Consider the following 23,500-nt stretch of genomic DNA (forward strand, 5'->3'; position numbering starts at 1 on the left):
CCACTTTCTTAAAAATTGTGTTAATGATTGCTTCATGCAAGGATTCTGGTGTTTTCTGTACATACTTCTCAGCGTAACCATGGGGCAGTTACGTTGCCCACCAATCAGTGTTCTAATTCACGCAGCAGCAGGTAACATATCGGGGCATACTGCTCTCATTTGCTTCATTGATTTTTAGGTCTCGCCTAAACCATCGCATGCGCTGGCTCAGGCGAGACATTTAGTAACTGGGTTTTAAAAGTGCTACCCACAGGCTTTTGCCGGCCCCCAGCTTGCTGTTACGCGCACAAGCGTGTGCGACGTGCACTGCTGCCATCTGGCTTTCTGTAATGGCTCATTAAGCCTTACAGCACGCGTGTCAATCCCATCCCCTACCCCTCTCTTCTCCCACTCCCTCCTCGTCATCTTCATTTTTCTTTCACTTTCAACTGCTAGTGTACACAAATCTCCTTTTCTATTAAAACAACCGTTCACACACAAAAGATTCCCAAATATTAGCTGCATACAGGATTACATTTGCAAGCTTACAAAGTCGCATTTTGCTTCAACTTTCATAAAATGCCGGGTTCCTTTCATGGCAAAAAGAGGCTTTTCCGTGTTCCAACAGATTGGTTCATACAGTTTGGCATCGACTCCTGAACAATCAAGGTTTATGTTACAAAGCATTTGAATTCTGTTACTATGGCAACTCAAAAGGCCGCCCACACGCTCCTCTACACATTTCTTTATTTAATGATGAATATTATTTTTGTCCCCCGGCCTACTGCATGCCCACATCACTTCTTGTACTGTGGCCATAAAATGGGCTCTCGGGGGCGCGCAGACCCATTTGCTGCTTACCGTGAAAGCAGATTGGTAATGCTTTCCCGAAGCACCATTTCAGAGCCCAAACAGGGAGCCTGACGCCACAGAGGAGATTACCTCCAGGTGAGGCACATAGGCAGCCAGATCCATCACTCACTACAGCAGCCGAGCCGGGCACTGCGTGGGGACCCCGATTTACTACTTTTCCCTTCGCCCACCCAGATTGCATATTTTGCAAATGCCCAGGCATGGTGGTGAGCTGGGCCAATGGGCATAAGCTGGTGCTTTATGCATGGGAGGTGGTCCCGGGGCAATTCCCCCGCTTCCTAGGGGAAGCCTCCTCTCTTCAATGTACTTCAGCATACGCGACTGGTTCAGGCAGGAAGACGGGAAGTAAATAAACGCCGCTCCTGTCTGCTGTTCCTAATTTTATTCAGCCATGCAGTCAGTGCTGGGCAAATAAAAGGAGGGCGTCGCCATCTATGAATTTCGAGGACATTTTATGTAAACACCGCATGCGTTTTGCGAAACTGCAAATTTAGCATTTTCATTTTTTGTTTTTGCATATCTCTAAATCCTGGAGGGCCTGGTCCAGGAGAGCATTACAGTCTGGGCATGTTTTGATTGGATGAGTTGAATCCTACCACTGCTTGCGTCAGACCCCGCATCCCGGTACATGGCCGACTATTTTGTCTCCCTATGTATGTACCTGTCCCCCGCGCCCTTTCCATCCACAATCTCTTTTTTTAAAATATGAGGCCACCCAGTGCACTCTTGTCTCCACAGACCCCTCACTCTTCAAGCACCACCCGTTCCTAAATTGGTCATCTTGGCCATCTTGAAATGGTTCTTAAACCATTCCAAGATAAAATACATATTTACACAGCATTATCTTCTCGCCATTGACTTAACTCCTGGAGAGATACAAAGCTGTGTTTTGGCATTCTGCAGGAGAACAAAATATACCAAAAGCAGCTCCACGCCAGACCTCCTCCAGCCCCCAATACCTACACCAGTGCTGGATCGTCGAATTAAAACATTTTCCCTGTGGCAACCTGCTGCGCGCCCTTTGCAATCTAGAGACTATTAGCAAATCCCCAAAGGAGAGGAAGAGAGATAGCTGCCAAAGATCACACAGCGCGTCAAGCGATTGAGCCAAGATTTCACCTCAAGGCTTTTGCATTCAAAGTTCCTGGCTCATCCCAGGTACGCACACTGCACAGAAGCTTTGATGGCCAGGAATAATGGATAACAAATCAACAAAAAGACAAGACATTTGAAATTAAAGCTGCTTTTACAGACAATCCTTCGGCGTCCTGATCTAGTTAATGACAAGTTTCAGCTCCGCAGCAGAAACGCATATTCATCACTTCCTTGAAATTTGGCCATAAAATAGGTTCTCGGAGGCGCGCAGACCCATTTGCTGATTACCGTGAAAGCAGATTAGGAAACTGCTTTTCTGAAGCACTGTTGAAGAGCCCAAACATGGAGCCTGACTCCTGGGAGGAGATTAACTCCAGGTGAGGCACAGAGGCAGCCACATCTGTCACTCACTACAGCAGTTTGTCTACTGCAGCGGTTCTCAACCTTTAGACTTCTGGGGACCCCAATTAATCATTACTGGAACCCGGAGACTCCCACCCCCAAATGATTATTGGAATCCGAGGACCCCCCCACCTGAGAAATGGCTGCTTGTCGATGGCCACAGCCTAAGTATAATCGTTGCTTTGAACGCAAGACAATACACAAACAGTACAGAAAAACATTCACACAAATTACACATTCTATTTAATTCTCAAACACACACAAATAAAACAAGCATTGGCATAGCCAATAGGTCTCCCCTTTGGGACCTTATAAGTGTTTAGCCATGCAACAGTTGATGTTGATGCACTAAGGATATTGTGCTGCATAACTAAATACTTATAAAAGTGAGACCTATTGGCTATGCCAATGCTAGTTTTTTAATGTGGCATATCGTTACGCTGGTTAACAGCTCAAAGCCGCAGAATAGCCACTGTTGCCTTTCACCAATGGAGCCAATTCGGTAGTGGGTTACTCATACCAACTCAGTACACCATCCGTGGTTGGGTGAAATGCTATAGTACAAGCAGCCTACAATCCACAGTGAAGCGCATGTTAAGTTAAAGCTGTACCAACAATTTTAAAGTCAAGAAAATAAATCCACAAAATTACCAAACCAGTTAAGTAAAATGGAGAACATTTTAATGAATAAAACATACAAATGTCATCAATAGTTTAAGGGGAGCCAGATATATGATTATTTATGATGGTTTAATTCGCAAAGTGCCTATGATGTGCAGAATGCCATGTTAAAACAAAATTCAAAGTGGACCAGGAAAAAGGCTCAAGTGGGTCATCCTAATCAAAGATTTTACCTTTAGACGTAGTCTTGAGTTGCTGGGCCAGTTCCTATTGCTCAGTCCTTTAGCTCCTGGTTTCTCAGGTCAGGTGTCTCTCACAAAGTCTCTCTCCTGCCGGGTCCAGTCCACTGTGGTCAGCAAGACCATCTAAAAGTTAGGAGTCCTTATGCACGGTGTTTCCCTTAAACAGCTGGGCCTTTCAGATGGAGCTTCCAAGGTTCAGGAATGCTCTGATTAAAGGGTTGTTGAAGTGCCATCTACACTAGCCAATCGCTGTGGAGCTTCTACCACGCAATCCTAGCCATGTTCTCTTCTTCCACCTTCTTTTGCGGCATACCCATTTTGCGTTACTGTAAAATCACCCAAGAGGCCATCTTTCCAGTGGCATAACATCAGCCCCCGTGGTGCTTAGGGGCCCGAGCTCTAAGGGGGACCCTCTCAGGGCCGGCTTTAGGGCGGTGCGACCGGTGCCACCGCACCAGGTGCTGGCTTCCTGTGGGCACCGTGTTTGAAAGTTTATTATGCTTTTGAAGCACCGGCTGCAGCGTTTCTTACCCCCGCAATTACCAGGCCTCACATAAATGTCAAGATCACTCCTGTGATTTATTATCCTCCTGGAGAGAGATCAGCATTTTGAATAGTTGAGGTTTTGACTTAGGTGAAGTTAGTGCAGAGGGTTAATATGCCTGCTGCAAAGAACGTGTACCAAGTAGATTACAGAGTGCGTATGATGTACACAGATCAGCAGGTTACTGCTTTCAAAAGAGACCTCCTTCTGTTACTTGCAATTTATAACTTAAAGTCCTAATACAGAATAGTGAGCTATTAACGTTCATCCTAGAACTGCATACACACTGCAAAGTATACATTATTAGAATATTGGTTGATGTTGCAAAAAGGGTTAATTTGGCTAGAAATCGATTCTTATTATTAAAGAAAACTCCCAACTATGCTGGGTTTTATTTGACTCTGAGTTTGTGCTTCTCCACACCAAGCACTCAAACTATACTGCCTACCAGTATGGCTGACATGCGACTCCTACACTTTTAGTCCTTTGGCTTATGTAACATTTCCTATACACTGATTTACACACGTGTGATTGATTGTCTCTGTGTAATGTGTGTGTGATGCAAAGTGCTCGGACACCCTACACTGGTATGAGTGGCGCTATATAACTAATTGAATGCATCTCAGAGAGTGTGGTTATGGAGACTTGGTCACTGTTAAAGGGTGCTAGTGAGAGAATCCGTGGTGGAGGTGGTCATTGGGGGGGCGCCAACAAACATTGTCGCACAGGGCGCCACCAGCACTAAAGCCGGCCCTGGCCCCTCTACATAGTACCCTGGCCTCAGAGCTCCTGGTTGAGCCTTGAGCCCCTCCATGTACTTTGCAGGGGGGCCCCCTCATGTTTCGTTACCCCACTGCCACTCTCAAGATGGTAGAATCTGTGCTTGCCTAGTGTAGGTCTGCCTTCAGCTCAGACTAGCACATGGCTAATCACTGCTAATAATTTGTTCTTCCTGGGACCAGAGGCAGGCTGATGTCTTCTGAGCCAGAGTTGTTAACATTCCCAGCTAAGGATGTGTATTCTACCCCTAGAGCCATGATGAGTGGTAGAACTGACTCTAATCCAGTTATGGCTTTGGCAGTTTAAAGTACATTTTTACAGTTGATTTGCCCACTCCAGTTATTACAAATCTAATTTGATCAGTAAATAACATTTCCAAAATTAAGTAGGAAATCCTTTTGAAGCATTTTCTAGCACTTCTCCAAGCAGATATAAGCAATAAAGATTTTAATCTGATCTAGGTCTTTGCATGGAAAAGGTGCACAAGGCCTACACAGTGAAATTACATTTGGGTTTTATTTCGCTGTGTGAACACACTGCCCCAGTATGTAGTGTGCCTTATACTTATATGATCATCCGGCCCTGTGGAATTATAAGGCATATTTTAGGGGCGACTTAAGAATATATAAAAATAGGCTTTTCGTACAGGCCATGGTGCATTTCCTTGCCATATGTTACTGCAGTGCATTTAAATTGTAGCCTAGCCAGTGTGAAGTGGTGCTTCTGGCACATATATATTTGTCATTTATGAGGGTGGTGTAAATGCACACTGTAGCCCACATATGACATTTAACTTGCATACCATAGTTGCATGTTCTGCACCATCTACAGTTGGATTACAGGACAGTTTCACAAACAACTTGGGTGAAAGCAAATTTACCACTACCATTTTGGGCCTGATTGTGCCACTGATTAACAGCGTTACAGGGCACAGAGTCCTAATACGAGAAAAAATAGTGTCCAGAAAAAGGCAAAGAATCTAGGGTAACCACGTAAAAAAAAGTGTATTCGCTACAATACTATTGAGATTTTTTAGCATAATTGTGCTACCATAAAAGTCAATTGCATAATTAATATAACACACACACGTGAAAATTGCGTGCTGATTAACAGTTAACATTTTCAGAGTCCTTTGAAGTGATTATGCTAGACATAGTTTCGCAATTTCATATGTAGTTAACAGATTTTTACAAATGTTCTATTCCATACTAAACCTTACATAGTTGCTTATGTTATTGAATAAAGTGTCCATCTCTTCACTTTAATGCAACGTAACTTAGTTTGGTAACCACTTTTCAATTCTCTGCACTCCTCCTCAAACCAAGCATGAGCGGAGAAAGCCGTATTATTACCATAACCTAATAATACATTGTTCGGTCCAGACAAATGCTGAGTTCCAAGAAAACGTGCACTTTCAATAGAAATGACAAACACTCGCCCTGGAGACTTGTAGATATTTTAGATAATGATTTAAAAAAAATTGAAAATCAAATAAACAAAATTAACTTTTGGCACAAGATGGCCACTTTCGTTTTCTTCAGGCTCATGAAATAAAGTATATCCTTAGGTTTACACAATAGCCTCAAAACCGATTCTGTTGACATATCTAGTGTTGATAACCTATTAAAAACATCAGATTAAGCTGATCCAGTGTAAAACGTATTTGTGTAGCATTTATCGTCATTTCTAGGATAGAAAATTTCCTTGCGCTAAAGGTTACTTTCCCCAAAACACATCAAAGACATTTAAATTCCTACCTGCAACCATTATAGCTCATAGATAACAAGAGACAAAAGTGTAAAGGTTGAATTTAAGCAATGCCAATTATTCATTACCTTGTATTCTAAAATTGTACATTAATATTGACTTAAACTTATTATTGAAATTATTAGTAATGGACAGAATAACCAAATGTGCTCATTCCATCTTCATGCTTGTCACAGATATCACATATTTTGTTGAATCACAAGATGGGAGTCAACCAGAAGAGGGCCCACAAATATTGTTTTAGGCAGGCTTTACCTCAAATTCTTGGACTAACAACACCATTCAGCTCTGGTCACACTCTGTCTTGGCTAAATAAAGTAATGTGTGGGACGGATCCTCCCCAAGTATAAATTGATTTATTCATAGTGTATGTTGAGCAAGGATTGGTAAGTGGAGACGGTGCCTCTGCTCCCACGGTATTGTGTTACTCCCATCAGTTGTAGATGCAGCTTCATTAATTTATCGTAAATATACCAATCAGAATTAATGGTATGTAGGAAATTAAAAGACTGTACTTTTTAGTATTGGGGTTTACCCCTTCCTAGTTAGTACAGGATTTCTTTTTGTCGACAGCATCTTTTTGGCTCACAGACCTCATGTAAATTATTTCTAGTGTAAAATGTATTGAATAATTGCTCCCATTCTTTGCCTTATCAGACAAGGTGGCTGTCACCAATGTTCTGCTAGTTATTTGGAGTATGGTAACTGATTCTACCAGTGTCTTCCATGTCAACAACTACATCTACCTACAGCAGGCTCAGAACTGTGCTGCTCCAAGTAGAAAGGGAAGTTCATACTACAATATTTGCCAAGCCCCTCTACCGGTTGTCAGTGACCAAAATAATGTAGTTAGATTTAAGTTTTACTGGCATAGCGTAACACTTAGAAATACCATTGTGACAACCAAATGAAATCCCACACACACTCTCCTATCATTGCCCCACACACTCATGCAACACCCACTCCCATATTATCCTCCCTCACTCACCATTGTGTTTCTTCAACTCATCGAGTCCAGAATCTGTTAAATAGAGGTCCACGCATCTTCATATTCCCACTCTGCTGACCAATAAAATATGTGAAGTAGATCCTGACAAGAGCCCACAGGGTCAAAAGAATTGTTGATCTGACACATGTTGTGGAAAGTTGGTGGCCACCGGATTCGAGAACAATTTAATTTATTTAGAGAGGAATAAAGAAAAGAAGGGAGGACATTTTGTGTAAGCCAAGACACTCAAGACACTCAAGAGAAATAAAGTGCCAGCTCAAGGTACACCTGATTAGCAGAAGGGTTGCTAGAAGATATGTAATTTAGAAATGTTGAAATTGAGATGCACAAAGGTTTTATATCTGATATACAAGTATTTGTCTGCCTGTTTTTAGCAGTCTCCATGTCTTATTTGCTTTGCCTGATGTTTTTTTTTTTTTTTAAACAATTTTATCATTAGGATGGAAAGGCTGCAGAGGAGGCAAGAATACAAGTGGAAGTTCAGAGTAACGTAAATTGTGAGGACGTTTCAGCTGCCAAAAAGGTTCGGGAAAATGACAACGTGATGCCCTTAATCATTCCAGTGTCTGTGCCAGTAAAGAAAGTCGACCCGCTGGATACCGAACAGGAGACAGGCCAGGATGGGAGAATACCAAGAGTTACAGTGCACAGTCAAAATATTCCTGGACAAAACCCTTCTGTAATAGTAACGCGACAGCGGTTCGGTCGCACAAACAACATAGAACCATCACTACAGGTAAAATGAATGATTAGGTGTGCCAGTCGCTAATTTGTCTTTTGTCTATTATTAAGTGCTGAACTAAGGTCATTGCCAACTTTTAGATTTGTTTTGGGTTCCAAATTCTCTGGAACATACTAGTCACAAAGCACAAGTGTATTCAGTGAAGGCTCTTGCTAAGGTACAACACTGTTGTTAACGTTTCTTTTTGATTAATTTGAAAGAGTTTTTGGAACCCAGTGTCTGTAACGCTGTACCATTGATCACCTCCGATTACCTCTTTGTGAATAATCCACATTTTCAGAGACTGAAAAATAATTCTGCTCTAGAGCTTTAGCAGAGAAACGCTGACATTGAGTCCTCACTAGAGACCATCATCCTTGCGAATATGGCAACATGGATGTGCTCTGAAATGGTTGTAAATGTATCCCTTTGATAGGCGCTTGGGAACAAATCCTATTGGTTTGTGCAACGTGTACAATGATGTGTAGGTCAAACCTTCCAGAAGAACATCCTGTGACAAATAGTACTGTTCCTTATGAACGAAACCCATCATTTCTTCAACTGTTGCTTTTTAAACTTCATCATTGTATAATCCGAAGCCGCCTTTTCACCATATTCCTGTCACAAATAAACTAAAACTAACCCTTCCTGCACTACCATTATCCTGGTATACATCCTCTCCTTTGTCCCCACAAAACCCCTCATAGCTGCGCAACGTTATATCCCCAATAGCATTTATGCACTTGTCCATTTGAAAAGTCAAATATCATTTGAAGGAACTAACACAGGATTTTGTGTATATGCTATAGAAAGCTTACCGCTTGTATAAGTGGTCTGGCCCTCTGTTGGCTGAACATTAGGGTTCATTGTCGATGGTGGCAGAAAATCTCTGCATTTGATTTTCATTTATGCAGGGGCAGCTCCTCTTCCAAGGTGGAGGAGCGTCGCCCCACTGCTCTTTGAGCAGGAAAAGGTAAAATGAAAATAGCATAGTTATTATCCTTTTATTTTTCGCAGGTTTGGGGCTCGGTTAGGGCGGAACTAGTGGCACAGGGGATGGAGTGGTTTGCACACTCCAAGTGTGCATGACTGCTTGGCCGGCTGTCTCGGTCCAGGCTCCCAGTCCCCATCTGAGTGCTGATCCACGGCACTCAGACCAATCACAACACTGCATTGGAGCGTTGAGATTGGCTATGGGGAGCCTGGGTGCTTCCTGGTTCCATGACTTGCCGAAGAAACGTAGGAGGGACGGGGCTGGCGAAAGAGATAAGTTGATTTGTTTTTTTTATTTCGCCCCCCACGACACCCCGCCTTCTCCCCACCTTCCCCCACGCCTACACCTTCATTCCCTGTCAGTTGCTACTGCATTTATGTGCATTATTTCTTTCTTTTATATAATGTGCAGATCAAAAAAGAGATTGAACAGTTTACACATGAGTTGACATCTGTACTTAGTGTAGCCTTACAAATTAAGTTTGAGCGAGGAGAACATAAATTGAGGGGTTGGGTGCAAGGCAGTTGGAGCAGAAATGGAATATCAAACATTAAGATAATTTGAAGAGAAACGTTTTGAGATTTTGTTGACGCACAACCAAAACAGAGGCTAATGTATGAGGTTCTGAGGGTAAGACTTCCATAGTTTGGCTGCTGCAGCTGGAAATAGACAATTTGAAGATAGCTTAGGAGAGAACGTGGAACTTTCCAACTTTAAGGTTTCTCGGCCTTTGAGCCTCCTAGAGAAACCAGATTTGGGGAGCAGATTGATCAAGTAAGGAGTTCCACAGCGGAAACCCTTTTAGGTTACGCAGGGTATTTTAAAATTAATTCTAGCCTCCAGAGATCTATACAGGGCCTTGAGGATTATGGTAATGTGTTTACATTTCTGTGAACCTTTGGTTATCCTGGAGGTGCCTATTTAGAGTTAGTATAGATTTGGAAAGCCATTTATGCCACTTTATGTAACTGAGTAACGCACTTTTAGGGGAGAAGTGGCTGTATTCAATTCAACAGCTGTAGTTGGTAGTGAACTCGTATAGTGAGCTGCATGGTAAGTGTATCCATGATTAGACGGGCATTTAAGGCATGTTGTAGGGAATTTCACTGATTGCCAATGCCCGTAGAAATACAAATAAATATATATCTCTTTTTGTCTCCCTTAATAACGGCTGGTCAATTTTGTGTAAGATGCGTGTACTCCCTTTTTTTTGTGTGTGTGTGTTGAGCATGAGGAAGTTCGGTGAAATCCAAGATTGTATGTTTTTCAACAAAAATTAGGTAGGTAGATGTATGTAGTTCTTTTGACTGATGGATTGAAAAATGTGAGGGATCTGGGTATCGAGCTGCACAATGTACAGATAAAAAGAAGAATTAGAGCACAAATAGTTTCTTGAGGAATATTGTGCTCCATTATGGTGGGTTCTTTGCTGGCTCTACCTCCCTACACCTGGTGTTTCCTGTTGTTTCGAAGAGAACGAGTTAAGAATCTTGGAAGTCTTTTCAGATCTCAAATATAACAGAAGCGGCAAAGAGATCCAAAAGCAGCAAGTGTCATAAAATATTTATATGTGTAAAACCTTTCGCATTATCTTTAGGTTTATGCCTGATGTGTATGGAGCCTCAAGGTGTGCGTCGTTACTGTGCCTAACAAGTTAAATAGCTATTCGTTTCTCGCTGATCTTACATTGAAAGTGGAGAATCTTACATTGAAAGTAGAGATTTATTAAGGTTTTTTTTGTTCAGTGAGGTTAGTTTCCCAAATGTTGAAATAAGCAGGAAATCACCTCATGTTGGGGAGGGGTTTAGTATAGGCACGCAGCCTTCATGATATAGAATGACGATGTGGTGATGGTGGAACATAGAGGTGGGTTTTACATTGCCAGTGATTCTGATAGACCCTTGTTTGGATACTGCACATCATTTTGCCAATTCGTGTTTCAATTTAGAAAGTGATCACAGTTTGAGGGCCTTCTCAGTAGAGTTGATGCAGAATTTGACATTGCTTGTTTGAAGTTTAAGAATTATAGCATTTTTTCAGTGATGGCATGCATGACATTTCTTATTTAATGTCTCTAATAATTTATGGTGGTACCTTGGTTTGAAGCAAACTGAATTTGTTTTCCAGCGGAAGGGGATTTAGCTTGACAGATGGTGCATTTCTATTTTTCTTTTTTATTTCATTTAGGAGAGTTTTTGAAGCACCACATTTTTTCACCCAGAAGTGGTGCTGCCTCCACTCTCAGGCGATGGGGCGCTGCTACTAGTTAATTGATGAGAGGGTGGTGAATGGTGGTCGTGTGAAAGAAAGTAATAGTTGGTTATAAAGGATGTAAGGCATGTTGGTGGATACAGTATCTCGTGGTGTGGGTGGAGGGCAAGATCCGTCCAAAAGTGGTAACAGGCCAAAACAGGAATGCTGCCACAAAAGTTCATTGTTAAGCTCTGCTAATTAGCTGGAAGCTTGTGCGAGGCGAGGTCTATTCAGGAAGATGAGGTGTAACAGTCTAAACATGCGGTGGTCAAGGGTAAAAAGTCTAGGGAAAGGTACTACGTCTGTTCCGCTGTGTCCCATCTAAATATGGCTTTTTTAGGGACACCGGCTCAAGTTAGCAGAAGGGTCAAGGCCAAAGACACTTGGGCAGGTGAGGTGGCCTTTGATTGGAGGGGTCATGGGTGCAACAAGAACACAACCCCCTTTGTGTAACAGACTCAAAACACTATACGGTAAAAAGTATGCATTTTTTACTCGACACATTCAGTAATTAAGCAAAATGAAACCCTTATAGACGGTTCTTAATTTGTAAAAGAAAGTATGCAGCCCAAAGTTTTTTCCTCAGAAGCCAGCGGCCGGCACTATCAGAGGTTGGGATGTGGAATACCAACGCTGCATAGTTTTATTTCCACCTCATACCTCTTAAATCCTCCATCAAATACACCCTGCTACGTATCACTCTTGTTAGGTTTTTTTGTCATCTCTTTCTCCCTTTGTCACTGTTTTTCTGTCTTTCTCTTCCTTTTTATTTAGCCCTTTTGTGTTTTTCTCTCTGCTGTGGATCAAAGTCTGCCGAGTAAAAATAAGCACTGGTCCCCAAATAAGAGTGCTAGTGGGCCCTACATGCAACTAATGGCTTGAATTGAACACTGTATGTAAAGCATACAAACTATGCACACATGTCCCAGTGATAGGGGTAGGTAATGAACCCAAATTGTGATGGTGTGGATGCTTTACAGAGAGAACTTTTCACAGGGATACAGCACAAGTTTGGGTTACTAATAATGCAATTACTACAAGTAGTTCAAAATGCAGCAGCCGGATTGATTTTGTTATCTTAAGAAGTATGAATCTGTAGTTAATGGCTTGATTAACCTTCACTGGCTGCCAGTCACAAAGGATGAAATTTAAAATCAACTGCTTAGTTCATAAAGTGGTATATGATAGTAAGAACAATCGTCTGACTGATTCTTCTTCCATAACCCTCAACACCATTTAGGTTCAGCAAAAACCTGGAAACTTAATTTGCACTGTTTTAAATTATCCACACTTGCTGGAAGATCTTTTTTGAGGTCGAGCCTAGGCAGCGCATGTGCTGTCTCTTCGAGACGCGCTGTATTCACTCTGTGGGCTTACAGCCCACCCATTGCCTTTTTATTCGTCCCTTCGATTCACTTGCTTGCTAGTGGTTAATTTTCCTTTTTGTCCCTCCTTTTTGTGTTTGGTTTCCTCCAACAGAACACTGCTCAATTAATGTTAACATTATGCTTCTGTTTTTGTGTGTTCATTTGGGGGACTATTTTTATCTTTGATTCCTGCTCGTGTCACTGTTTGCTCGTCTTCGATGGTTCAGCTTCGGCGCCTATCACTTAATCACCCTCTCAAATACTGAGATAAAATGTCAGATGCTGTTTTCCAAATTGACTCTTTAATTGTCTCTAACTTCAAAGTGCGAGGATTTCCCCCCAACCCTCCCCACTTCACTGCTTGTTGCTTTAGTGAGCCTCGGCCACCGGACCTTCAGCAGCCAACCTTGCAGCACACAGTTAAGGGAGAGGCTTAAGGGAGCTCATGTCGCATTTTCTCTGACGCTTGTTTATATAATGTGAACTCGAGCGACCCGAATATGTTTGAGGGCTTTACATGAGCGCTAGTTGCATTGCACAGTGTCAGATTCATTTATGGGGGCGTTTTATAGAGCACAAACTCGAGGGCCGGGTAAATAGTTTTGTTTTTAAGTGCGTGGAAATTAATAGATGCCGACGCTGTCCCTGTTAATTATTTCCCCTCTACCTGAAAAATGGGAGCGTTTTGTTGTTGCTATGTCCAGCACCCCTATCACCATGGGGCTGGGACAGAGTGCAGAGCTGAGAGCTTTCTGGTAAACAGATGGTGAAAGCAGTGATTTGAATGGAAAACTCTAGAGAAGGGTGCCTGGTGAACAGTGGCCATAGGTAGGAGAGATGTGAAGACCCCGCCATTGGAAAGTACTTCACTGCTTTTTTTTCATAGACTGTTCAATACTCTAGTGATGCAGTTGCACACAGAATGTTGTAGAGCTTTTGACTTGCATTGAGGCACTTGTCTTTCTGTCTGTGCGTTAAAAAGCCTTGGAATGTGTTCATAAATGTTTCCTGAGGCAAGCATGTATTTCTGAATCACACTGCATAACCCAGTGTGTAGTAATTTTATAGCTCTTCAATCCCTGGTTTGTGTCGGCAGCTAAGCTGCGGAACGCGCTTCCTGCCTCTGTTCTCCGAAGGGAAACCAGAGTTTCGGGATTTAGGAAACAGTTAAAAACATGGTTGTTTTCTTCATCATAATTTTTATTGTGGTGAATGTTGAAGCAGTTGATAGATTTAATTTGTTCTGATCTTTAGTGCCTTGATACCTTCACGTGAGTGTGTGCTTCAAACATCCTAAAAATAAAATATACCTTCAGTCGACAATCAACTTTCACTACTCACTGGCTGAGTGGAAAGCAATAGTGTGTGTAGTAAGTACTCATGCGCATTGCGCTTTATAAGGATGTGACTCGAAATGTCGCAGTAGGGAAATGAGTTGCAATGTTCAAGTAGATGACAGAGCATACGAGTCTACAGCACTGCACACTATGTATAGATGCTTACAGGCTAAGCACCATTTTCCTTATTCCAGGTGCTATTCAGTGGATGGATGACTTAAGGGAGAGCTGGGCCCCCTAAACTGCATCCCAGGCGTACTCCTGCCTGAAGCACCATTAGTCAGAGAGATGACCAAGTCAAGAATAGATCCTGTCACTTTCTTGAACTGTCTTTTTCACAGAGATATGCAAGCCTGCCACGTGAGCCACCATAAATGCATTTCGAAATCAATCCTGAATAAAGAATATTCATTTCTGTACAGTACTAGGGTGCATGATGCCTGTCACCATGATGCCAAAATTCATGGTTTTTTTTTTAATAACAAATATTATTTGGTTTTCCTGATACAATCTGGGTCATAGCCCTACAAATACCTGTAGAAAATAATGAGTCAGGAGTACCATAGCATCTAAACAACTGCAACACCTGCAAAACTTTCAGGTCGAACAACATGAACACAGCGCAGACAATTCTAGATCCCAGTGACTGTATAAAGGTTACATTTGTACAAATACAATTACATAGTATGGAATGATTACTTCATTAGTCATTTATGTGAGTGGCGATTCCAAAATTCATGCTTTGTTAGTTAACATCTGTCTTGAGTAACTGTAGTGCACCAAACATTTATTTTAGTCATTAATCTGTTTATATAGTGCTGAGCTTTTTGCAGGTGCAACAGAACACTATATAACAGGACATCAAATAGTAGGCAGTACCGGTTGCAGAAGGATGAACAATTTCTAGAAGGGCAAGGGCAGAGAGCAAGAGGGCCAGGGAATGGAAGCCCTCGAGTGAGAGGTGGATGGAGGAAGATTGTTACACGGACAGAGGGCGTAGGATCTTTATGGAATGAAATGGACGAAACAAGTCAAATGTTTTAAGGCATTTCTTTCCATGTCATGGAAGACACAGAGGGGAATGCACATTTAATTGTTTTGGACTTGTCAGGGGAATGTTCAGGTAACCAAGACGTGCTTTTGGCTGTGCGTGAGCCACCTGGGAATGCACAATTATATGCATGTAGGTAGGTTGAGAGAGAATTTGGGACCTAAAGTTAATACAGGCTTCCATTGGTAACAGTGTAATCAGGATTGGACAGGAGGCAGCGAATGACTCTAGTAATCCTTTTTGCATGATTTACCTAAATTAGACTACCAGCCAGTCTGATGAGATCTGCTTGTGCAGTTCGGGTGGGCTGCTGTGAATAGTATACCCTCAAAGCAGAGTTATGACCGCAGTAGACGATTTTGAAGATGTATTGGGTTCAAATTAGTCCTCCAAGAGAGGAGGGATGTGGCAAGGCGCACTGAAGATGGAAAATCCTTACATGAATGGGTTTCCCACAGTCATGAGTGATTTCCGGGAATGGCTTGGAAGAAGGCTTTAGAGAAGAGTGTTTGGAGTGGAGTCTTGAGGTAGTTTCCTTAAATTTGTGCCATTCAGGTATTATTCTAGGGTCCGGGTTATAGCACTACTCCTCCCAGCGTAGGGTGCCAGAGTGCTTTACATCAGAGATATCTTGCAGAGACCATTGTTCATAAGTGAGCAAGTAAGTGTATAGGAAATGTTATATGAACAATAACGATTACAAGGACCAGGCATTATATGTTAAGAGTCCTTGGTCTGGAGAAATCCAAAATTAGGATTTAGAAGTAACACATTGGTTGGCGATTTCTGTACTAACGTAAGACTTTTGCTGTCCAAATGAACCCATTTTAGCCACCTTCGAATAACGCAAGATTGGAAAAAATACGTTTCTAATGTTCTTAAACCTATGCCTTGCACTTTGCATACAGCTCCTTCGTGCCGATTGATAACCCATTGTGCTATATTAGAATGTAATTTATGAACTGTGAAGTAAGAAAAGCATTTCTTTGACAAAAACAGTAACCGACTGATCCTTTTACATAAAATACAAATCTGTGATTTGCAAGATACGTTGTGGTTTGCAGCAATCAGATTAACATACTCAAAAAGCAGACCTTTACAGCAAGTGCATTAACCATCAGAGTTGTCTTACCATTATTGTTCCTTGGAAATAGCTGGACTCAAAATGATTTCTGCAGCAGGTGCCTCCCCTAACCCCGTAAGATATTTTAAAATGCAGCCTGTGTTGTGACCAATGAAGAAAGCCAGACGAGATTTTTCTGTCACATTTATCTTTGTTGCCAGATTTTTTTGTGTGGGTTTTAAAAAAAAAAAGCGTATAAATTATTAAGGTGAATATCCGTCTTCGCTGTTCATGACTCTAGCCCCTTCTGTTTTTTGGCTGCCACTCCTTGACCTCCATTTATGGGATCTGGAGTCGTTTTATTAGGTCTCGTGAGATTTAATGACTTGGAGAAGAGAGGCTTGAACCCGCCCCTCTTCTCTCCTCTTCTCCATTGGCTGGCCTCTTAAATGCTGGCCAGCCATTGGAGAAGAGGTTTGTCGCGCAAAACAGGCCCCGTCCTTTTCGGATTCGGGGGCGTTTTTTTTCGTTACTTTTCGCTGGGCGTGTTTTTCTCTCCTCCAGCCAATGGCAAGAGGAGAGAAAAAGAAAAACCTCAGAGAAAGGCAGTGGTGTGCTTGTTTAGCTGCTCTGCTTTCACCCCTCCCTCTTCCTCTCTCCCATGCTGGATGTGTCCAGGCCCCCGGAAGCAGCAGCTCCTCGCCCTACCTGCGGCCGATGAACATGGGAGACTACTATGACCCGGAGCACCCTATCGAGTAAGTATTTGCACCGGTGTGGCTGTTTCTGCCCCCCCTCCCCCCCCCTCCCCCCCCCCCCGCTTGTTTTCTTAACCCTCCGCAGTCTAAAAAACAGAACACGACGTGTTCCCGGCAGTTCTCCCTCAAAAAATAACGTGCATGTGTGTGTTTTTGTGGGCTGGGGCAATCATGCGGATGGTACATCCGCCTTGCGTAAAATCTGTTACCATGTTAAACGACCTTGCAGTGCTCTTCCGTGTGAAGTTGGTTACCGAGGCTCGTTATTATGCTTAAATCTCTAAAAATGAGCGTTTTAAAAAATCTTTTTGAATTGACATATTGTGCTTTGGTGATTGGCAGTACCGAATTTAGTAGTAGCAAAGTAGTAAACACCTCCATCTCACACATTTCCCCATATCAAGAAAACCCTCGACGGTAGTACTTTATTTTGTGGTGATTTTAAAGGAACCGTCGTAGTGGGATTTAATTTTCTTCTCCTTAGACGTGTGGCAGTTAGGCATTTACGTGTTTCGTTATGAGATATTCAATGCCGTTTTAAACCTTTTTTGACGGTGGCGGCAATGTTCCGCCTCTCGGAGTTTTTATCTGGTCTGTCTGGTTTGAGGAGCGTGTTTGTAGTCTCCATTTTGGTTACTAGACATTTACAGTTTAGAAAAATATTATTGTCGGTAGACCAGCAGGCTCACCCCCCCCCCCCCCGTAAATGGAAATATGTATTTTTGACAGCCCCGTGACCTCCACACGGTCACTATTTTGTCAACGCTGCGCCGACGTCGCCTGAGAAACGCGGCCTACCCGAGGCCTGTACGAAGCTCCGGATCCTCGGACTCGTGTGAGCAGGTCTGCCGGAGGAGGGTTTCGTTTAAAAGCGAGGCGAAGAAGCAGGGATTGCCCTCAGCGTTACTACGAGTGTACCGTCTTTCTTAACCGAAATGCCTCTATGCTTTCGAACCCTAGCACCCCCAGGTGTTACCTTGAACTGCCCCTTCCAACAGGGCAAGTATTGGATGGACACGGAGAATGAATATTTCATCGTGTATCAAAAATGATTTATTCGGTGAGGAGCCAAAGATTGAATGGGTTTTGACTTTCCTGTCCATCTCCTGTTGCCGCCATCCATTTGCACATCGAGCTTCATCTGTGTGTGTGTGCGCGTGTGTGTGATCGCGTGCGCGCGTGCGCTCCCGACACTCGTGTGTTTATAGGCCAGGTACATCTATCTATACCCGTTTCCTTCATAGGAAGCTATGTTGGTGTCGTTTCTTGATGTAAAGCAATCTTTTTAGATTTATCCGCATTGCTGGTGTCACAATGTCTACCAGGGCTCCTGTAGCAATACGAAAACATATTGCGTTGGTGCTTTGAACTTCACTCTGCAACTGCGGTAATAAAACCGCAGCGGTCCGCAATTAGCATTTCTAATTTTAAATTCAAATATGGTTAACTCTATTTACCAAACCATGTTAAGAGCAGCGTCTGGCCAGTTATTCTAATAAAAAACAGGATATATTTTGCTCTCAGATTTAGGATCTGGCTCCCTTCAAATTATACTTCACTTCCTGTTGTAAAAAAAATAATTACTCATGAAATCTTAATCTTCTTAGAGCCTGTTGAGGGGTTTGTCAGTTGATCTAGCAAAAAGTAAATATGTGTTAAATTTTGAGGTTACTGTGTGGCTCTGTGTGTGTGGGGGTGGCTCTGTGTGTGTGTGTGGGGGTGGCTCTGTGTGTGGGGGTGGCTCTGTGTGTGTGGTGGAGGGTCTGTGTGTGTGTGGGTGGCTCTGTGTGTGTGGGTGGCTCTGTGTGTGTGGGTGGCTCTGTGTGTGTGTGTGTGTGGGTGGCTGTGTGTGTGTGGGTGGCTCTGTGTGTGTGGGTGGCTCTGTGTGTGTGGGTGGCTTTTTTTGTAGGTGGCTTTTTTTGTAGGTGGCTCTATGCGTGGTGGGTCTGTCTGTGTGTGGGTAACTCGGTGTTTGTGTAGGTGGCTCTGTGGGTGGCTCTATTTGTGTGTGGGTGGCTCTATGTGAGTGGCTCTGTGTGGGTGGCTCTGTGTGTGGGTGCAAATGCAATAGGTCTCGCATTTGAGAGTGATTAAGCTATTGACATTGTAAATAACAATGCCGTTTCTTTAACCCCTTGAGTGCCCCGCCCTTTCCCCGCCCTGTGCCGTCCCTTTCATTAGCAGGCGGGGTTCATGACGAGATAGTCTCGTCATGGGCACAGCGCAACCGCGGCCCATGACGAGACCATCTCGTCATGGGCACTCAAGAGGTTAAATGTTTTAAAAACAAAAAGAATGTTATGAGCAATGCCAATAGCTCTAACTTTAACAATGCCGAGACCATTGCATTGTAAATGCTTGTTACCTTTGCAACACTTCATCATCGCATTTTAGAGGGGCGGGAAGTGTACAAAATGTTCTTTTTATATGTTGTTTATAGATGTGCCCTGTATGTTTAGCAGAGGGTTGTATTATGGATCTTGAAGGAGAGACATGAATAGCCAGCATCCGTCAATAGCACATATGAGAGTGCCTAGAAATAAATAAGCTCGGGATTCACACTGTGCAAAAATAATTCTCTTTATACAGCACATATCCAGAGGACCACTGCGTTTAAAAAATGCTGTCGACATCTGCTCCCGCCTGGCGAGAGCAAATACAGGTTGGCAGTGGCAGGCAGGAGAGCTACCTCGTCAGCCATTACACACAGCCCCACTGCACGTGCATCACAGAAAAACCTGAAATCTACATAAATCCTCGAACGATCTCACCTAATCGGTACTCGGGCACTTGGAGTAAAGAGTACAACCCCTTGAACACCTTTAGCAATATCGATACTGTAAGTGATGAGCACTTTCATCCGAAGCGTTTTGTGCGTTGGCGTTCTGAAGTAACCGAGAGAGTCCACTCTCCGAACACATATCGCTTCTCCCATGCTAGAAACCGAATGGAATTGAGAGTGGACCCCCTTTATTTTTTCATTACTTGTAGAGGAGGTCGAGTCCACGACTTATTATACCTCTTCACTCCCTTCTATGTTTTTTGGCATGTTCTGCAGTAACCGCAAAGCTGTAAGCAGCAATTTACAAGCTCCCTCAATAAATGAACTATATTTTATATAGAGACTTAAGAAAACTGAAAGGATTTCATTCCAGTCATAGAATTCCTGCATCCTTCCTTGCCTGTATGAACCAGTGCAGGTAGGGTCTTTCGGTGCTTAATTTGTAAAATTATAAGTGCCAGGGCACTCGTCAGGCCATTTCCGCTTGCACTGCCCATTGCCTCCGTCAGCTCTGCCAATTACGGTAACAACACAACCACTAACCATCACACTCGAACACGTGGGACAATTCTGACTATTCCAGGCACCCAAAGTTATAAGAAAGGCTGTAGCGGCAGGAATTGGTCATTTTTAATGTATATTGAATTAATAAGCAACTGTTGTGCTCGTATCCAAATTAGACAAATGGCGCCTCCATGGGGAAGACTATCATAAGTGCCGGTGTTCACAATTAAATGCCGGTGCTGAGCACCGGAAACCACAGGCTCAGATTAAGCACTGGTCTCCCCGAAGAAAGGCCCCTTTCTGGACCTCCAGGGGCGGTGCATGGGGTCTACCCCTACTACACTTCCGCATCAGAGCCGATGGTGTCGGGCCAAGAACACCTGTAGCAGCAGCACAGAAGTGGCGATGCCCCCAAATGGGGACAAATAGTTGATCTTGACTAGGATCATGTAGCACAGGGTGCAGGGCCTCAGTGAGCTAGCCCTCCAGAGCCATCTCCAGAATAGCTGCAAGTAAATAGCGCCCTAAATGAATCATGCAAATGGTTCTCTCAAATTTCTTTTTTTTTTTTTTAATGTAAATATTTTTTTAATTTGCTATTTCATTCGACGTTTTGCATCCCACACCTACCTTATATACAGGCAGTGCCCTACTGCTATGTAATCCCTCCTTTCCCAATGCTGTTCCAGGGTTTGTGGGGTGGTCACTGGTGCTTGCTGACCCCACCCCACCCTGTGACGACTTGGAAAATGATGGGGTGGTGTGGCGTAGTCACAGCCAGCAGTTAGTGACAAGCCTCTCCAGGAAGTACAGGGCTTATGTCTTAAGCCCCTGAGGCTGCTTTATAATGTGTCACTGCCACACGTCATCAGTGGACGCACAAAATGAAAATCAGTGACCAGGCTGAAAGATGCCCACTTGTGTACGTCCTTTAGAAAACTGCTTGGCTGCCTGACCCTCGTGTAAAGGAGTGTGAGAAATGACAGCAAGGCATAGGGATTGTCATGATAAAAATGTGGGTGGTAATTACTATTCGCAATAACCAACCAGATGACTCAGAAAATTGGAAGGGAAGAGCCCAGCCGCCCATATTTAAAAGCCGCCTATGGTCGGGGTTGAGTCATGTTCCGTCTGTTACATTAAGTCCTTTAGCCAGTCTTCTCTTACGGGCACCTATGCACAGGCGTGGACTGAGAGGTAACCTAGAGAACCCCAGGGATGCACAGCTCTGGTTGGCACAAGGCGCGCATTCCAGTGCCTTGCCTTTGAAACGTGTTGCCTTAGGACAGGTTCCAGGCTTGCAGTAGGATTCCCCGTGCGTAGGAATGTGCAGGGCCGAAGGAGAGAACCACAGTGAATATAGGCAAATACACTGTCTGAGCTAGTATGCATTTTATGCGTGTGGGTTCGATGGGGGTTTAGAACCCGGCCGGTAAACATGGCCCAGTGGACTTTTCTGGGCCCTTAGGAAAGCACAGTTTTGAACCGTTTACCAGCTTGAGCAGGAAAGAGAGGCCGCCTGTAGCCTATGCAGCTCCTGTCACTTAACTGGAGAGAACTGTTAACTACCCGTCCATGGACATCATTCAGGGGCCGTCTGGGGTCACAGCTGCGACCCCTGACTTCGCGTTTGGCAAAGGCAGTGACAAGAACAGAAGTTAAACTGTGCCCTGTTTACTTTCTGCTGCTCCCACTATGGCCTGGGACATACAGCGTTCAGCTCTGTAAAGTATAAATTCATTAGTACAATGCACACTCCCCTGAACAAATACAAAAATGAAGTAAATAAAACAACTCATTTTTATACAACACGTTGCCGATTTTCAATAGTGTGAAAACATTGAAAATGATGTGATTAAATAAAAACTTGTGTGCTTTACGTGGGTGGTAATGCCTGAAAGTTATCATAATTGAAACGCATTAACAGTGATAACGAATAAGTTAAGTCAGTATTATAGTTAATTCAATATATGATCTCTGTGAATTTAAACTGGTGGACAAAACCACTATTGTGTTATTTAATCTTTTTCTTTATGTGCGTCTTTCTGTAATTGACCAGCACAATTTATCCTCAGAATATAGATTAGGGGAACCATTAAATCATGGCAGTTAGTGATATAAATACATTTGTGTTCCGTGTTTTGTTATGAGTTTTTGTGCCACTATGTTCTACTCGTCAAACAAAGAGAAATGTTCCTATTATTTCAGCATCCAATTTGAAATATAGATGGTATATATTAACTAGACATTTAACTGTATTACTAATTGCTGTATTTATTGCATAATATCAGCCTCTCAAATCTAGTCTGATTTTTTTCTGGGCGAGCTGGCCCTTTCTGGGGAGAGAGCTTGAGCTGGTAAAGAACAGGTGTTCTGTTCGTTTAGAAACTGAATGAGAACTAGAGATGCCGTTACATCTTGTTTTGATCTTGTCACATTTGATGTGAGTTCTAAGACCGAGGTCAAATACCTGCCTGTGTCTTCTTACAAATTGCTGCTTGTATTATCCTGGGAATTGGCATTTACTTTTCTTTTTCAGACTGCAGAGTTAGAAAGTTTTGTAAAGTGAACTGTCTAAATCTGGGGAACAGGACGTGTAAAACGAAAGGCTGTAAAATGTCCTTTTTCGTTTCTAGCACAAAACATTCAAATAGTTTGTAAATAAACAGTCAAAATAGCAGTTAGGGACGCTTTTTTTTTTTTTTGTAATTCAGAGTGACAGAGACAAAGATTTGAATATGATCAAAATAAATCCGACCACTTTACTGATGTGCAAATCCTAAAATACGTGCCGATTCACGGTTTCCAAATCTCATTTGTATGCTATATAGTTTTATCATTAAAACTCCATGACCGTCGATATTTTGTGGCCATTTCAATGGAAAATGTGCGGTCTGTAAAAGACAATGAGCTATCGCATCATGCTTTAGTAATCTATTTTTTTTTTAAGTAAGAGGTTTTAAACATGAACTGAGAAACATTCCTACTACCCACCTCCTGACGACGGTGCTCTTAGAGAACTAAGATGCAAGTCAAGGGTCATGTGTACTCTATAGGTGGGCTAGATTCGGATTATACATGGAGCACAAGCATAGTCTATTAAATAAAACACATTTTTTATGTACAGCAGACATGCTGAATTCACATATTTGAGTGTGCTGACATGTGTGTTAATGTAGAAAAAGAATGAAATGAATTATTTGCCCAGGATATTTTGTTCAAGAGGATTGCCGTTGGGTAAAGATGATTATTCAAGTCACTAGACCTGCAGGTCTGTTAACATTTTTATGATTTTTTCGAGGCCTGCATAACTGTGCGATTAACAGGCTCTTCACTTCAGCAGTGTCAATTAATGTGA

The 23,500-nt window shown here is 42.8% G+C and overlaps 1 protein-coding gene across 2 annotated transcripts in view; it reads left to right on the forward strand.

Annotated features, from left to right (window-relative positions):
• MIDEAS (mitotic deacetylase associated SANT domain protein) overlaps positions 1 to 23,500 on the forward strand; it is a 567,044-nt gene that overhangs the window by 446,670 nt on the left and 96,874 nt on the right. For both annotated transcript variants that reach the window (XM_085627052.1, XM_085627051.1), the window contains one exon: positions 7,752 to 8,048. In XM_085627052.1, the coding sequence (XP_085483178.1) occupies positions 7,752 to 8,048 (297 nt within the window). The remainder of the gene's footprint in view (positions 1 to 7,751; positions 8,049 to 23,500) is intronic.

The sequence above is a fragment of the Triturus cristatus genome, chromosome 9 (assembly GCF_964204655.1).
Source record: "Triturus cristatus chromosome 9, aTriCri1.1, whole genome shotgun sequence".
In the NCBI taxonomy this organism is placed as follows: domain Eukaryota; kingdom Metazoa; phylum Chordata; class Amphibia; order Caudata; family Salamandridae; genus Triturus; species Triturus cristatus.